The sequence below is a fragment of the Calypte anna genome, chromosome 9 (genome assembly GCF_003957555.1).
Source record: "Calypte anna isolate BGI_N300 chromosome 9, bCalAnn1_v1.p, whole genome shotgun sequence".
Classification (NCBI taxonomy): Eukaryota; Metazoa; Chordata; class Aves; order Apodiformes; family Trochilidae; genus Calypte; species Calypte anna.
In genome coordinates this window covers 25,033,181-25,049,784 of record NC_044255.1, presented here as the reverse complement: position 1 = coordinate 25,049,784, position 16,604 = coordinate 25,033,181, and the positions used below count along the sequence as shown (strand labels likewise).

General features: G+C 48.8%; 1 protein-coding gene across 15 annotated transcripts in view; it reads left to right on the top strand.

The window, feature by feature from the left end:
* MBNL1 (muscleblind like splicing regulator 1) overlaps positions 1-16,604 on the top strand; it is a 75,675-nt gene that overhangs the window by 47,752 nt on the left and 11,319 nt on the right. For 11 of the 15 annotated variants that reach the window (XM_030455953.1, XM_030455951.1, XM_030455948.1 and 8 more), the window contains 5 exons: positions 1,938-2,108; positions 6,854-7,054; positions 12,731-12,988; positions 13,911-13,964; positions 14,794-14,947. In XM_030455953.1, coding sequence (XP_030311813.1) covers positions 1,938-2,108; positions 6,854-7,054; positions 12,731-12,988; positions 13,911-13,964; positions 14,794-14,947 — 838 coding nt within the window. The remainder of the gene's footprint in view (positions 1-1,937; positions 2,109-6,853; positions 7,055-12,730; positions 12,989-13,910; positions 13,965-14,793; positions 14,948-16,604) is intronic. The other 4 variants (XM_030455957.1, XM_030455961.1, XM_030455956.1 and 1 more) reach the window with 1 other exon arrangement.

Sequence of the window (16,604 nt, the reverse complement as noted above, 5' to 3'; positions counted from 1 at the left end):
CAAATAGGTTGAAAGCTGAATGCTGCACCAGACTCCACAGCAACACACAATCAAGAAAGGGGGAAACTTTTTGACTTTTAGGTAACAATTACTAAGATAAGTGTGGTTTACCTGGGGATGTGGATATTTGTGTAGTCAATAATTCAGAGTAAATTATCTCCCTTAAGGATCAGGTGCCAAGCCAGTAGAATTATGGGGAAGCAATGGAGGGGGCTCGGTGCTCCCCAGGAGCCCAGAGACATTGGGCTGGGTCACTGGAATGGTTTCCTCTGGCTTTAGAGCATCTGAGCCCAGGAATTACATTAAGCAGTGATGATGTACAGCTATGGATCCAGTCCAGAGCAGTGTGGAGCAGCCTGAGCCTCCCCACACACCAAAACAGGGACATGGGGTTTAATCTGCATGTTGGAACCAGGTTTGTGGGTTGCTCCTCTCCAGTTCCAGCAGCACACGATGCAGTTTCATGTTACTTATTTAGCAGTGGTTCAGTCTGATTTTTACACTGTGCTAATGTGAGATATCATCTTCCAGGCAGCTACTAAATGTGTAATTTTGCCCCGTGTTGCATAGCAGTAGCAACAGATACCATGGGCTGTAGTATCAAGAGAAGAATGGACCTAACCAGGGCTGTTCCAAAGGGCTTGTCTTTCCCCAGCCATTTTCCTTTCTATCCAGTGTCTCCTGTGCAGGGATTGCTCAGATGTCAGTCCCCTAACCAGGAAAGTGAGGTTAAGAACTTGGGACTGCCAGCAGGAAAGAGAGGCTGGGAGGGGGCAGCAGCAAACCCATTATCCCAGCCTCAAGGGGAGACAAAAAATCATTGTACAAATTAGATTTCCGACAGGTCTTGTAACAAGAATGCATTTTAACTTTCTGAGCAAAATTGCAATGTAAGGTCAAGCTGTATTAAATTAATTTGTTTCCTGTTAAAAACGGTTTGTTACTTAAATTAAGGCTGTCTTTTGCCTTGTCATTGTTCCTGTTTGGATTTATTTCAAAGATGAATGAGTAAAGGAAAAAAAATGTCATTTGCAGAATCTGTTTTTTTCCAGAAAAGGATTCAGTTCTCCTTTTTTAGTTGTTTGGGGGTTTGTTTGTGTTTTGGGGTTTTGGTTTTTTGAGCTTTTGTTTTGGTTTGGTTTTTTTAATAATTATCACCCCTTTAGTGAAAGTGTGGTCTGCAGTGTTACAATTATAAAGAATAATCAGTGTACAAAGCTTCCCTACTAATGAATTAGCATTTTCAGCAGCCTCCTGGCATGAGAGGTCACAGCTCATGTGTGGTGAGGAGAAATCCCCTCAGGGGTTTCTCATTCCCTCTCTGGATGCCCCTTCACTGGCTGGGGAGCCACAGCTGGGGACACTTGGGGACATTTTCCAAGGGTCACCCTGGTGCCTCCCAGGGGGCTGCATTGAGAGGTCCCCAGACAGGGCTGCAGAGCCTCTTTTCTTGGGAAGAAGGGGGGTTGGATGTGTATTGCTCAGAGAATCATTTTTTATTACTTCTTGATGCGTGTGGCTGTCAAATTGATGATGAATGAATGTCCTTTCATCTGAGGAAAATCAGTGCATGAAACTTGTTGTTTACCACAGCTGAATTCAATTAAAGTTTAGAAACCAGTCAATTCTGGGGTTTTTGTTTGGTTTACACAACTGCACCAAAAATGCACTGTATGGAAGGGGTTTTCTGCAAAGCTGCTGTCCCCCGGGTCTGGTGGAAGCTCAGAGCTCAGGGCTGGGTTGGAGCTGTGCTGCAGACCCCCCTTGTTCAGAGGGGCAGAGCAAAGAGCTGGAACTGGGGGGCTGCTCTGCCTGGGGTGGGATAACCCAGCCAGGGGCTCTTCAGCAGCCTGTGCTGGGTTTGGTTGAGCTGATGACATAAGGAACAGAGACACCCCTGCAGCTTCTCAGCCAACTGTGTCAATTCTCTTCCACAGGGTCGATGTTCAAGGGAAAACTGCAAATACCTGCACCCACCACCACACTTAAAAACCCAGCTGGAGATCAATGGACGCAATAACCTGATTCAGCAGAAGAACATGGCCATGCTGGCCCAGCAGATGCAGCTTGCCAATGCCATGATGCCTGGTGCCCCCTTGCAGCCTGTGGTAGGTGTCTTTCTGCCTCCCATCCCAGGTGCAGGGAGTTACAGGGGTGCTGACCTCACCTGCTGGAAAGTCCCCACTAATCCGGGACTGTGGGAAACCAAATATGAGTAAATGCTTGTCTGTGTGTCTTTGTGCTGCTTAAGTCTCCCTGCCTTGCAGTAGCATTGTTAATTAATTTTCTTAATCTTTTTAAATTTTTTTTTCTTGCAAATAATTTCTTAAAATTAAGAAAGTAGTGATCTGTATGGGGCTTTCCTGAGCAGAGGTTTCCTTTGCAATGATGTGTGCTCTAGGAAATTCCTGGGTTTCAGGAGATTACTATTGGGTGGTTTCCATTTGCTCAGGGGAATTTTCTCAGGGTATTTCTGGCTGGAGTTGGGCTTTGGTTCTTGCAGGACGTGGTCAGGCAGAGCAGGAGGCTTGCCCAGGGTGATGGACTGTGTCAGTCTGACCTGCAGAATCCCTGGCTCAGGCTTGGCAGGAGGAAGGAGAAATGCAGATAATTGTATTGTCTGCAAAAAGCCAGGGGAGAATCTGTCAGCAGTCTCTCATCTGGGCACAGTAAAACGTGGTCATTTATGACATCCCCTCTGTTTCTCTGAGCCCTGGTAATAGGAGAGCACAGCACAGTGCCCGTGGGGAGGGAGGCCCTGGCAGAGACTCCTCCTCTGCAGCAATCCCTCTGCTCAGCAAACCTGGGGATGCTTGGCACCAACCCCCTGCACCTACCCCTGCTGGGGATGGGCATCCTGCACCAGAGCCCTCTGATGCAGTGCAGGGGCTCTCTGGAGCTCACCTCTGGATAGATTTGCCCCAACAAATATCAATTTCTAGCTGAGACATTAGAGGGTACTGATTAATGTATGATGGTGCTGATTAATGCATGAGCAAGGCTGGGGTATTCTGCATTAAAAGGCAAACACTGTGCCCCTGGCTGAAGCTCTTGCTTTCAACACATAAAATGGCAGCAAAGGAAAAAGTAAGTTGAAATATATGTGTGTATATATATATAAGAAATATGTCTCCATTAGCACTTCTCTGATGGTTCTTCTGTTCCTCTCTTGCAAAGCAGAATTTAGGGAGTTTAATTTACCTCTAAATACCTTCTGTTGGGAAACTGGTGTTCACTCTGTTAGATGAGTTCAGCTCTTCAGAAAACACGGTGACTATTAGTGCTCAAAACACAGCTGAATCCTTAGGAAAATCATCTCAGCAGAAAGGACTCTCATGTTGTAACAAATGGTTGTTTAGACCCACGTTTTGTGGGCCTATCAGTTAATCTGTAGTAGCCTATTGCCTGAGTTACTATACCTGTATAGTGTGTATATATATATATATATATATATATAGTATGTGTGTGTGTGTATATATATTCACACACATATAGTATGTATATATAGTATGTATATATACTGTATACTCCCACAGAGCTTTCTGCCTCAGCTGGTTCAAGAAAAAGTTGGAGGGGGAAAACAGCAGAAAATGTTGTGGCAGGATCTTTACAGTAAATAGCCTTCAGTACCTGTTACTGCAGTGTGAGAAGGTGCCACATTCTGTTTTCTTTCTTTTGATCAGCTTTTCTTTAAAGAAAAGGGTCTGTGTCTGGGCAGGGCACTGGGCTGGGGCAGCCCCATCCCTGCTGCTCACACTGCTGGTGGCTTTTGGGTGGGAAACAAACCCAAGTGTCTGTAGAGCCAGACAGCTCAGGAGCAGCCTGTGCTTTACCTGCCTTAGCTCCAAAGCAACCTCGACATCATTTTTCAGTTCCAGCAGATCAAAACAACCTTGGTGCACATGCCACAGCTTTATTTTTGTTTCCTGATTTGAGTGCAGTGACACAGCCTTGGTGCCAGCAAATTTCATATTTAGGCCTGTGAGAAAGCTTACATCAAAATGCAGCCAACACAAAGAGCCATTGCTTAAAATACTCCTTCTGTTCCCCTGTTTGTTTGATGAGTTGTACCCAACACAGCTCTCACAGAGCAGTGTGTAGGCACACCCCAGCACTGGGGTAAACTAATGCAGTCCTTTGGGTTAACGTTCTTTTTTCTTCATATAAAGAGAGGCTAATGTGAGGAAGACATATAAATCAAGTTGTAATTCTCCTTTATGCTAGACCCACACTGTCCCTAATGAGCAGGATCTGAGTCAGTGTGGTTTGAGGTGCAGCCCAAAGCTCCTGCCCATGCTCATCCTGTGCTCATCACCTGAGTTCAGACATCACAGACACAGAGTTTGCAGAGTTCAGCCTCCTTCAGTCCCAGGATTTATAGCAAGGCCCACTGGCTGTCCCAGCAGTGGTACTTCCAAATGGACGTCATCAGAGTAATTGTGCCTTAAAATTATTTTTTTGTGCATTTGAAACAAATGTTATTTCAGGGTGCTCTAGCAAGTGACTGATATCATCCCATCTAATGATGCTTCGGTCAGTTTGTTTGGTTTTACAAAAATCAGTACTCTGTGCTTTAATATCAGTGAGCTAATAGATGAGAGGAGGATTTGGTAAGCGAAGCAGTGGGGCTCTTTCATGTTTCTGTTTGATGAATGTTTTAATTATCTTAGTGCAAGTAATGTCTGTGGACACTTCCATCTCTCCTTTCTAGTTGGCTCTCTCATCTATCTTCAGCTGGTGCCTGGCTTGTGCCAGCGAGCTGGGGCTGTGGCAGAAAGCCCATCTGTCTGTCTGTCTGTCTGTCTGTCCAGGAAGGAGTTGGGGCTCTGCTCATTTCCAGAGGTGCCCCCGTGTCACCTCCCCAGGGACAGGAGCAGAGCCTCTGAGGGCAGAGCTGGGAGCCCAGACCCACGAGCAGGTTCAGTGGGCTTGTGGAGAGCAGAATTCCCAGGTAGCCAGGAGGATGTGGGCTGTGGGGCACCAGACAGCACGGAGCTGTGCCTGAGGCTGTGCCCTCCTTCACCTCTCTTCTCTCTGCAGGTCTGCAGGAGCTGCTGGGTTCCTTTTGCAGCTGGTTCTCATGATGCTCAGCACACTGACTGCAAGGGCCCTGAGCACTGTGTGGTTGGGTCATGGTGTCAGGGAATTGCTGCCTCTGCTTCAGGAGGTGGGGAGGGAGAGCTGGCTGGAGAGGAGCAGCAGGCACAGGGACTGAGCTGGAGCCTCCCTGACTCCTCTGCCAGCAGCCTGGCTCCAGGTCTGGGCTGATAGGACTGCAGGAGAGTTTATCTCCTAATTTACACGTGTACAGCACATTGCAGAATACCAGTGAGTTTCCCACTAATACCAAGTGGTTCTGATAAAATATGCTATTATTTTGCAGTGTTCTAAAGGCTGCAGGATATTTATGTTAGTATGACATGATCTCAGTAGAAAATAAAGAGGATAGTCTTTTACGTACTGTAAAGTGAGTATATTGGGCTGAAATCAAACATTGCTATCTCTAAAGTGACACACTAATAAACTAGTTCATAGTTTTCTTTTCAGTGTTCCTTATTACGTAGCTGATAGCACAGTAATGAAAAGTGCAATTAATTAACAGTGCATTTGAGAGTACTGTTTTATATCCTGTAGAATTTCCCTGTTTGTTTTTCATTCATGTGGATGAAGAATGGGAGACGTTAAAGGAACTATTCCAATTTACACAAACTTCTGTCTTTTTTTCTTCAGTAATCTCTGGATGTGTTTTTGTCCAGTGTTTCAAATGGACTTGTTCCTTTCTTCCAAACAGTGCAGTCATTTCCTCGGGAGTACAAAAACATGCTGTCTGGTTTAAACAGATATGAAACAGAGAAAAAGAGTTGCCTTAACTCTGTAGTTGTTTTTCCCTCTAAAATTTGGTCTGGAGAAAAAATCTACGTGCCTTGAGTAACTACTTTATTTAGATACTCAAGATTAACAGTCCAGACTAAATCTTATTCAGCAGTTACCCTGCTAGGGCAGTGCCTTTGCAGTCTGGGGGGTAGGAGGGTTGTTCAATCTTTACTGCAGTGTAACAGCTCCACATTTGGTCTTACAGCACTATTTGATCTTCTACATCCAATTATCTTCACCACATGCAATAGCCTACAAGGGCATCTGAGTCTTTTTCAAACAAGCAAAAAAAAAAAAATATTTGTGTGCTTTCTCTCTTTCTCTGGCTTCATTTTTAGTCTAAATAATTTTAATTTTAGTCTAAGTATGTCACAGTCTCAATGCAGTGTATTTCTTCTGAATATCTGCCTGGGCAGCCTGTTTAGTTTTATAAAACTAAATTATGATGGTCATCTGGTCTTGTTCCTCTAACTTCTGAACCAGTGTGGGCTGCCATCAGGGTCAGAAAGGTACTTGTGTCTGGAGCTGAGTGTGGTGTGGTGGTGTGATGATGGTGTGATGATGGTGTGGTGATGATGTGGTGGTGTGATGATGGTGTGGTGATGGTGTGGTGATGGTGTGGTGATGGTGTGGTGATGTGATGATGGTGTGGTGATGGTGTGGTGATGGTGTGGTGATGGTGTGATGGGCTCTCAGGCACATGCCATGTCCCCCAGGAGTGGGTGTTTGTGCATCTTTTGTCTGTGTCCCTCCCAGAGCTCAGCCTCTCCCCATGGGCCATGCCTGTTCATGGTGCTGCTGCTCAGCCTCTCCTCGTGGTTTCTGTGATGTTTGCACATGTTCTTCATGTCCCACAAAAGCTTCTTTCCCAGGAACCCCCTGCTGCTGTGCTGAGGATGATGTCCAGCAGGCTGTTAGCTGACCCCTTGGCACATACAAACATTTAAAGTCTCTTTCTTCTCCTTTCCTCTGACTGCAGCCCATGTTTTCCGTGGCACCGAGCTTGGCCACCAACGCATCAGCTGCCTTCAACCCCTACCTGGGGCCCGTGTCCCCAGGCCTGGTCCCAGCAGAGATCCTGCCCACTGCCCCGATGCTGGTGACAGGGAACCCCGGTGTCCCGGTTCCTGCCGCTGCCGCCGCTGCTGCCCAGAAGCTGATGAGGACGGACAGGCTGGAGGTAGGAGCTGAAACATGTAGCTTACTCTGACCAGTTCTGTCACTTATTACATCTTCTGGATAGAAAATATTTTTCTTGTGAAGGAAACCAATGCAGGTTTCACTTCAGCTGATAACGTTCTGTCTTGGTGATGGGTAAGGAGTGGGAGTGACTGGGTGATGATACAGTAAGTTAATGGTTGTGGTTCTGCTCCTGAGCCTCTTGCAGAAAGAAATGGAACTATTGAGCCCTTCTGTTACTGCCCAGGTCATACCTGAGAGTGCCTGGAAGCTGTTAGTGTGTGCCCAGAAGGTGATAACCATGGCTGTGCATGGGGACCAAGCACCAGGGACTGGTGTAAGGGCAGAGCTTCCATGGCCAGGCTGGAGGTGGCTCTCAGCTTCTCTCTTAGGGCAGACGGTGCCAGCACTCCTGCACCCAGCTTATCAGCCATGCTACAACCCTGACAAGTGCTGCTGCTGCTCTCTAGGTGGAACTCTACCTTGCCCCGGATCTGCCTTATCTGCAAGGCCTGACAGTGTTTTCAGCACCTTATCGGCACGGCAGGCAGTGAGCCAGAGGCTGCATGGCCAGGAGAGCTGTGGCACCATGGCACGGGGACAGGGAGGCACAGGGGCTGCTCTGCTTCTGGATGGGCTCCCTGAGCTCAGGGGTGTGAGGGGAGGAATGAGCAGGGTCTCTGGTTAATAACACAGCCAGCTGTAACTGTAATGCTTCTCTTTTGGCCCCGGAGTCGGCATTAATGGGAATGAAGTCTCCTTACAAGGAGAATTAATTCCTTCTCTTAGTAGTGCCTGTGACTGACAGGCTGCTGCCCGCAGGCCATGGGCTGGGAGGGGAGCAGAGAGTCATCTGGCAGGGAGAGCTGCCTGCTGCTGCTGTCACTATTCTCAGAGCTCACGTCACCACAGGTTCCCCTTCTGGGGGATCGCATCATTTCCCTTTTTAGAGATGTTTTCTCTGAGGAAAGCGTTTCCCAAAGCACGCTCAGGTTACAGGAGAGGCAGCCACACCGAGATGAGGGCTGGCACACGGGTGCCTGCTTGGAATCACCAAGGGATGTTTTCCCTTTGAGGAGTCTGCTTCATGGCGGATGCCTGCCAGAGGTGGAGTGAAACCAAAGGACAATTAGATAAATCCATAAATAAGTCACACTAGATTCCAAACTGAGGACTGAGAAGAGGATGGCAGTACTAGGGAACGCTTTGGGTGGCAATGCTGAGGTCAGCTGCTCTGTCTGATTGTGCTCCCACCCGTGTAGAGGCCACAGTGCTGGTCAGGGGCACCGGGGACACCTTCATAAGCAGGAGCAAGACATGCCTGAAGTCCCCAGGCCCCAGCTGTGCCTGTGGCTGGGAAGCACATATGTGGGTGGGAGCCTGAGAGGGGCTGTCTGGGGACACCTCTCCACGTGGTGCCTCCAGGGCAGAGCTTGTGCTGGCTGGCAGACTGTGTCCAAAGTGCATGAATGAAATCTGAGGCTTCAGCGTGCAGGTTTTGGTCCTCCAGACTCTTGCATTCTCTTTGTATAGCTGTTCAGGGCAGTGCTGCTCCTGCACAAAAGGGACTTGTGAGAGTGATGCTCTTGCCAGACACCCAGGGGCACAGCCTGCAGTAAGAACTTTCTTAACAATTAGGAAAAGCCAGCAAAACCACCTGAAATCAGTCAAAATTTTTAAAAAGACTGAGTGGTTTTGTGTGGTACTTGAGTGGAGAGGAAGTTGATGGATGAGTTGGGAACCCCTGAAAATGAGTGTTGGGATTCACAGGAGTGCCTCTTTGGTGACCATCCCTGGTGACTGTGTGGGGATTCCTCCAGGAGCAGATTGCTCTGTTCTGGCCCAACACTGTGAAGATCACTTTAAAGAAACCCAGCTTCTCTTAGCTTGCTTAAGTTTTGCTTTTTATCTTGACTGGAATCAAGAGCAAATCCAGGCTGACCCACTGGCTCTGCAGTTCCACCCTGCTGCCTTCCAAACTTGGTGTCTGGCAGTGGGGATGTGTCTCTTCCTGCTGCTTTATTCCCTTCAGCAAATGCAGCTCAAATAGTGCAGTGCAGAGGTGAGAAGACAGCTTGCCAGTGCTTCCCAGTCTGTTGGGACTCTCATCTGGAGTACCCAAATTCAGTGGACAAATACCAAATAAGCACATCGTTTTTATGAACAGCAAAACTTCTGCTTGCAGGTTATAGAGTGTGGAAATGCAGAACTGAAGAGTTTGCATGGTCTGGTTGTTACCTCTCTGAGAAGCTGACATGCATCTACCTGCCCTTTAGGCGAGTTGCTGCTGTTGGTGTTGCCAGTTGTTATGACATGATTGGAGAGCTTTATATGGCTTAGCTCACTCTGCCTTGGAATGAACTGTCCCTGAGAAAAATAACTGCTATGATGTTAGCATCTAATCTTGGAACATGATTTGTTCTGCTTAGAATTTAAAATACTTTTTTTCAAGAATTATGTACTTGGGCGTTAATGAAGTTAACACACGTGTTCTGGGAGGCTGGGCTGGATCAGACTGGTCCCCAGCTCTCAGTCCATGTACCTGGGATTTTAAGGAAGGCAGGCAGACAACACAGATCTGTCAGGCAGTGTGCCTGCCCTCCTGAATTAGTATGAATACGAGAAGATCAGACTGTCACTAGCAGTGGGGTTGATTTCATTCTTGTTTGGACCGTGTCACGTGTCACTGTTGAGACATTTCTACAGCTTTCCTCACACTCCTGCCAGAAATATCTTGAACAAAAGTGTGGCTCTTGTAGTGAACTGGAAGAGAAGCGAGGAGGACGAGGAAGTGAGAGCAAAAGGGCTTGCCCAACCATTTTATTTCAAACACGTGTGTTTCTGGATGGATGCCATCATTTTCTATGAGAAGTATTCAAGGATCAGGAATCACCACAACCAAGCTGCTGTTTCCTACTTGCTGCACGTATGCCATTTTTTGCCAGAAAGAAGCAGCTTAGAAGTTCTTGGAGATTTTCAGCTCGTGGCTAATCAGGAAATCTGTTAGCAGTGCTGTTTGTGGAAATGTTCAGAACATGCTGGGCACGAGGTGCCGGGTTTGATAAAGCCTCTTCAGTGCAGAGAGGGAGACAGGCAGGGGGTGACTTGCTCGTGGAAGGGCAGGGACCTCAGCATTGCTGTCCATGTCCTGTGGCCAAAACCTCTGCCCACTGTGGGACCTCGGAGGTGGCTGAGGTGACACAGAGGTGGCTGAGGTGACACAGGGGTTGTCTCCTGGCCAGGGTGGGCAACTTGAACCAAAGTAAACAGCCCGAAGTTGTAACAAGTGACTGAGGATGAATCAGTAATACTGCAGCACTAACTCAGCAGTTTTGCAGGCAAGGTAGAGAGGTGCTGGTCTCCTTTCCTTGTATTTCTTAACATGCTGAGTTGAAAATTACGAGGCTAATTTCGGGGCTATTAATAACTAACTAAATAAAAGCTCTCCAGATCTGAAGGACCAGACAACATGTCATGCTTCCATGCCTCTCTTTACTCAGGTAAATGAATGATATATTCCTGCCTGCCTGCAGATGAAAAAAACCCTGTTTTCAATGCTTGCTTTTAAATAAACAAGAACTGGAAACATTCTTGGCTGCCATCACAGCGGTTGAAAAGCCATTGCTGGTCACACTGATTAGAAGGCCTGGCAGAGTTATGGTTTGTGTCTGGCTGCTGTAAACCATCCTTCAGAGGTCTGTTCAGGAGCACTGAGAGTGCCATTCATTGCCTTATCTCAGCTACTGCATGACAGCTCTGTGAAAATTTGCTCTGGACATGCCAAAGATTATCTCTGTCTGCCTAACTATTTCAGTTCTCTGGTCGTTCCTTGGTTTTTAACTGCATAAAATTAGCTTATCTGTGGATGCATTTTCTTTCTGTGTATACAGATACTTTTAAATATATTTACATGCACATATATGGATTTGTATGGATCATCTTTGTGTTACTAATGCAGCAGTTCCTGCTTACAAATGGATTGGTTTTGAGACCTTGGTTTTGTGGGTCAGCAATAGAAGACAAAGAGCAGAAGCAGTCAGCTGACATTAGTTGCATTCTTTTCTTTATCTTCAGAGGAAAAGACTTCAGTTTAATTCTAAACAAATAATCAAAGGAAATGATCTATTTTTGTCTATCTGTGAGGCCTGGTTTTGGGTAGAAGACACTGGTTGATGGCCCAGATGTCCCTGTCTGATTGCAGAGAGCAAGCAGCCAGGGGGGCTGCCCAGCCCAGCTCTGGTGGAGCAGCAGGGATGGTGTCCCAGGTCTGCTGGAGCAGCAGGGATGATGTCCCAGGTCTGATGGACCAGCAGTGATGATATCCCAGCTCTGCTGGAGCGGCAGGGATGATGTCCCAGCTCTGCTGGAGCAGCAGTGATGATGTCCCAGCTCTGCTGGAGCAGCAGTGATGATGTCCCAGCTCTGCTGGGTGTGTGCATGGCAGTGAGGGGGCAGAGCAGCCAGGAGCTCCTGTGAGCAGGGATGTGTAGCATGCAACACCAGAAATGCCTTGTGGGTTTTGATGGCTTCACCTGGCACTGCCTCTTTCCTCCCCAGCTCCCTGTGTCGTGCTGGCTGGCACAGTGCTCTGTGTCACTGCGTGGAGACTGGACCAGGGAGGGCATCTGGCTGTAGAATTACCTGGGAGGCAAGTGCCTCTTTTCCAGCTGAGGAATTTCCCCAGTCTGTTTGTTGTGTGCTGTGAAGCAGTTCTGCCAGCACAAAGCCATGAGCAGGAGCAATGGAGGTGCCTGGACTGGCTGCCCCGGCTCTGTACGTCCAGAGCCTTTGTCACCACAGGGAAAAAGACTAAAGATAGGGTCATGCTGGAATGACCCTGGACAAATGTCTGCTTCCTGTGAGTGGGTTCACCAGTGGCATTGCTCCTGTCCTTCAGGGATGTCATTGCAGAGGTCTCAGATGATGGGCAGCTGGTACTTGAAATGTCACAGGGGTTAAAAAGCAGCTAGAGCACCAGCATGGATGGAAACCAAGTAACAGCCAAATTTGGTCTGTTGCAGGGATCAGAGCCAAGGTCCTTGAGGAAATACTGGTGATCATGGGCGCCCACCTTTAAAAGGAAATTCCATCCTCTAAAGGGGTTTTATTTTTATACAAACCTGGTTGCTGTAGCCCCTTTCTGTTTCCTATAGCCTTTGGAAAACTAAAATGACAAAATCCTGTTTCTGGTTTGTGAAGAGCTGACATGAAAAGAGCACACACCACATTTTTAGCTCCAGGGGTAGGAAGGTGTGTGGAGAGGGCCCGGTGCCTGTCCCACTGGTGATCAGTCAGTGTCAGCCGGGGAGGGGTCTGTGCCAGGCTGCAGCCTGGGGATGCTGGAGGGGATGTCCCAGCCCCCCAGGTGTGGTCGGAGAGCTGGCTGCAGCACCTTTCCCCAGCTAACACAAACAGTCCTGTGGTAGCTAAATGAGAGCCAGAACAAAACCCGCTGTGTGCTGGCTCTGGATCCTGGTGGGGTTTGGTGCTCTCTGACATCAGAAGTGGCTGTTGAGAAGCCAGATCCCTGCTGCTGGGGAGCTGAGCCTGCGGTCCCACCACCACTGCTGGCACCCTCACGCCACTCTCAGGCTTCCAGAAATCCCAGCTCTGCTCTGAGCCGTGCCTGCAACCCCCATCACCCACACTAAGAGCCTTTCTTTCCCCTGTGCCACAGGTATGTCGAGAGTACCAGCGTGGCAACTGCAACAGGGGAGAGAACGACTGCCGGTTCGCTCACCCCGCCGACAGCGCCATGATCGACACCAACGACAACACCGTCACCGTCTGCATGGATTACATCAAAGGGAGATGCTCACGGGAAAAGTGCAAATATTTTCACCCTCCTGCACACCTGCAAGCCAAGATCAAGGCTGCCCAGTACCAGGTTAACCAAGCTGCAGCTGCCCAGGCAGCAGCGACTGCAGCTGCCATGGTGAGTTTGGAAACCCCTCCGGAGTAGAAGTGTGTTGAGGAGATGGTCACGGGTGGGTGGGGTGTTGTGGCTGGAGGGGGTTGTGTGTGTGCCTGGGGACCCCAGTCACCACACCGTGTGATGAGCTTCTCAGCATGTGGTGCCAGATCTGCTCTGGGGTGGTCACAGGCCATCCAGGTGTTCCACTAATTTTGCCTGCTGATGTACAGAGCGTCCATACGTACATATATGTGTGCATACCCGTGTGCGTGTCCGTACGTGTGCGTGCACATGCCCAGTTTGTCGTGTGTTCGTGTGTGGGTAGGCATGTATCTATCTAGCTGCACAGATAGATAAACCCCAATTTAGTTACTCTAAGTCCGTGTTTGTAGACACTTAGTTCGAGGTTGGTCTGAGCGTGTTCCTGCCATTCGTAGCTCCCTCCCCGGCCCCCCAAGGGCTGCCGGCACCTCCCCTGGGGCCCTACACCCACCCTGGTGGCTGCAGCATCCGGACCCGGAGCTGCTTGGGTCTCCCGGGGGGTGCGGGGAGCGGGGCCCGGCGGGGCTGCGGTGTCCGGAGCAGCGGTGCCGGGCGGTAGCCGTGGGCTCCCAGAGGTGCTCGGCGAGCCGCTGGCCGGGTGTGGGGAGCCCCGTCCCCGCCAGCCCCCCCCTCCCCGCGCCTCAGCCGTCCTGCAGCGGGACGGGACGGGACGGGGCCGGGGCGGGGTGTCCGTGGGCACCGCCGTGTCCCCCTGCCCCCCGGCCCTGCATGCCTAGTCTTGTTACCGTTGTACACGGCATCCGGTGATTTGTTTTTATTTGTTTTTTCTCACCTCCCCAATGCACTGCTGCCCCCATGATGCACCTCTGCTTGCTGTTTATGTTAATGCGCTTGACCCCACTGGCCATTGCCATCATGTGCTCGCTGCCTGCTAATTAAGACTCAGTCGGCTGTCAAATCACTGAAGCGACCCCTCGAGGCAACCTTTGACCTGGTACTATGACCTTTCACCTTTTAGCTTGGCATGTAGCTGTATCGTAGAGTCGAGTTTGGGGGTTAATGTCTAGAAATGGAGTATCCCCAGCCCTACCCCCGTCCCGGGCCGGGGGCGCGGGGGGCAGCAGGGCCAAGGCATCGGGCAGGGCTCCAGTACCGGCCCCCGCGCCCCGCCGCCCCCCTCCCGTTCCCTTCTCATCATCCCCCCGTCCCCTTGCCCCCCATCCCGTCCCCTCCCCAGGGACCCGGGGGTGGCCGCGTTGGCATGGCTTGGCGATGGGTCCGGGGTGCCGCATGCATGGCCGGGCAGGCCCGGGGAGTGGGGTTGTTGTCGCCCTCGGCTCCGGCGGGGACTCTTTAACATCGCTTTCCGTGTTGATCCTGCTGGAGCTGGCAGTGCTGCTTCCCCTGCCCCAGAGCCTGTCTCCTGACCCAGCCCCCGGGCTGCACAGCACCGGGGTCTGTTGTGACGCCGGTTCCTGTCACCTGTGCCCTGTGCTGCACTGGCAGGCTACAGTAGTGCTCCCTCGTGAAGCTTTGACCTCGCCTTTTATTTGGTAGTTCAGTCTGCTATGCTGCTTGCTTGCTCATGGATAAACATGGTGCTGCCTGGGTTTTTTTGCCTCCTACTGATTTTTCTTTTTTCCTTTCTCTCTTTCCTTTTCTTCCTCCCTTCCATTCTCCTCCACACCCCACACCCTTTTTTATTATTTTTTGTCTCTCTTTTTTTTTTTTTTTTTTTTACTTCTTTGTTTTTTTGTTTTTTTTTTTTTTTTTCTTTTACTTTTTTTTACTGGGCTTTATTTTTATACCCATCCACCATCCAGGGAATTCCTCAAGCTGTACTTCCCCCATTACCAAAGAGGCCTGCGCTTGAAAAAACCAATGGTGCCACCGCAGTCTTTAACACTGGTATTTTCCAATACCAGCAAGCTCTTGCCAACATGCAGTTACAGCAGCATACAGCCTTTCTCCCACCAGGTAAGTGCTCCTCCTTTGCCTTTTTCTGGGGAGGGAGAAGAGGGAATTCTGGAAAAAATACTCTAGGAAATAGGCATTTTTTCCTGGTGTCAAATGCATAGAGGTGCCTGGCCAGTCGTGGGCAGAGGAGGTGCTGGCTGCAGGAGGGCTGGCTTCTCTCTGCTGCTCTCAGAAGCTGGGTGGGTCTTTTCCAGGCTAATATAAAACTCAGCCTCACGCCCTGTCATCCCCAATCAGCATTTGAGATCTCCTCTCTCTCATTCCTCTTTCCCTCAATTAACTTCTCTTCGTCACACATCTCTTCAGCTGTTGTCTTTGTTTCTCCTGCTGTAAGACCCTGTTGCCTTCATGTTGCTGAGTCACACACTTGAAGGTTTTGGTTTTAATTACGGCGCAGTGATCATAAAAGGCACGGGCAGGCAGCCTCACAGAGATGCTCATCACAAACCTGCACACAAAATCAGGGCTCAGCTCTCTACCACTAAAGCCTCAGGGCTGGGTTTGAACTAAGCAGAACCAAGGTGCACTTGCTCTTTCTTGGGAGGGATCAGATCTACACTTGTCCTGGTGAAATCACTGGAGAATTGATGCCTGTTCTACTCACACAGGCAGGAAGCCTTTCAGAGGACAAGAGAGAGCTCTTGAAGTTGGAATGTATGGTTTGGTGCTGCAAACAGCACTTCATGAAAAGGTACACATCTAGTGTGTCAGGTGAATTTCTGCTTATATTAACATAGCCAAACAAACAAACCCAGGTTAGGTCAGCACTGACATTCTAGGAGGTATGCAGGGGACATCTGATAGATCTGTAGTCAAAAAGTTGGATGGAGTCTGAGGACAGCCTGTGGTAGTGCAGAGCAGCTGAGGGGAGGGGCAAGAGAAAATACAGCTATTCAGTCTGCCACAAGAAACCTGAAGGATTTCATCCTAAACATTTCTGACAAGTGTGTTCCCAGGAATTTGGTATAATGCCTTTTCAATGCCATTCAAATGGTATGAAAAAAAAAAAAAAGTTTCTTGATGTAGTATGTTTTAATAGCTTATTTTGGTTCCAAAAATGCAACCACAGAAATATATTAGTAAAAAGTTGTTGCAAAGCTTGTTGGAGTCCATAGGAAGACTGATTGAGTGAGCTTTAGATCAGATCTCCAGACAACATACTAAAATTCATACAAAAATGCCTATGCAGTCCTTCCTGTAGATACTGAACAGATTCACAGATATGTTTTGGCACTTCTGCACAACCTACCTCAGCTCTTCTTCTAGCAAATCTATGCCAAAACCTGCAGGAGTTTGTGCAGTGGTTCTTGATGCCTCATTTGACCTTTCTTTACCACTGAAGTTTAGTATATGTTATATATAATATAGCAGAAAGAGCAGAGGACTTTTTAACATGAGCAACTATAAATTATGTTTTTACAGTTTCCAGATAGCAGCAGTTTGATCTTTCCACTAATGCAGTATTTTTCAAAAAGTTATAAAATTTTACTTGCCACCTTGCCCTCCTTAGTTTCCCCCCACTTAAAATTCACTATCACCAGTCCTGGTTGTGCACAGTCCTCTGGAAACAGTTTCTCCCTCAGTCCCTAAGAACCAACAGGAGAGCAGAGAGTGTGGGTGCCCCCAGCTCCATGCCATGGAGTGGAGGCAGCTTCAC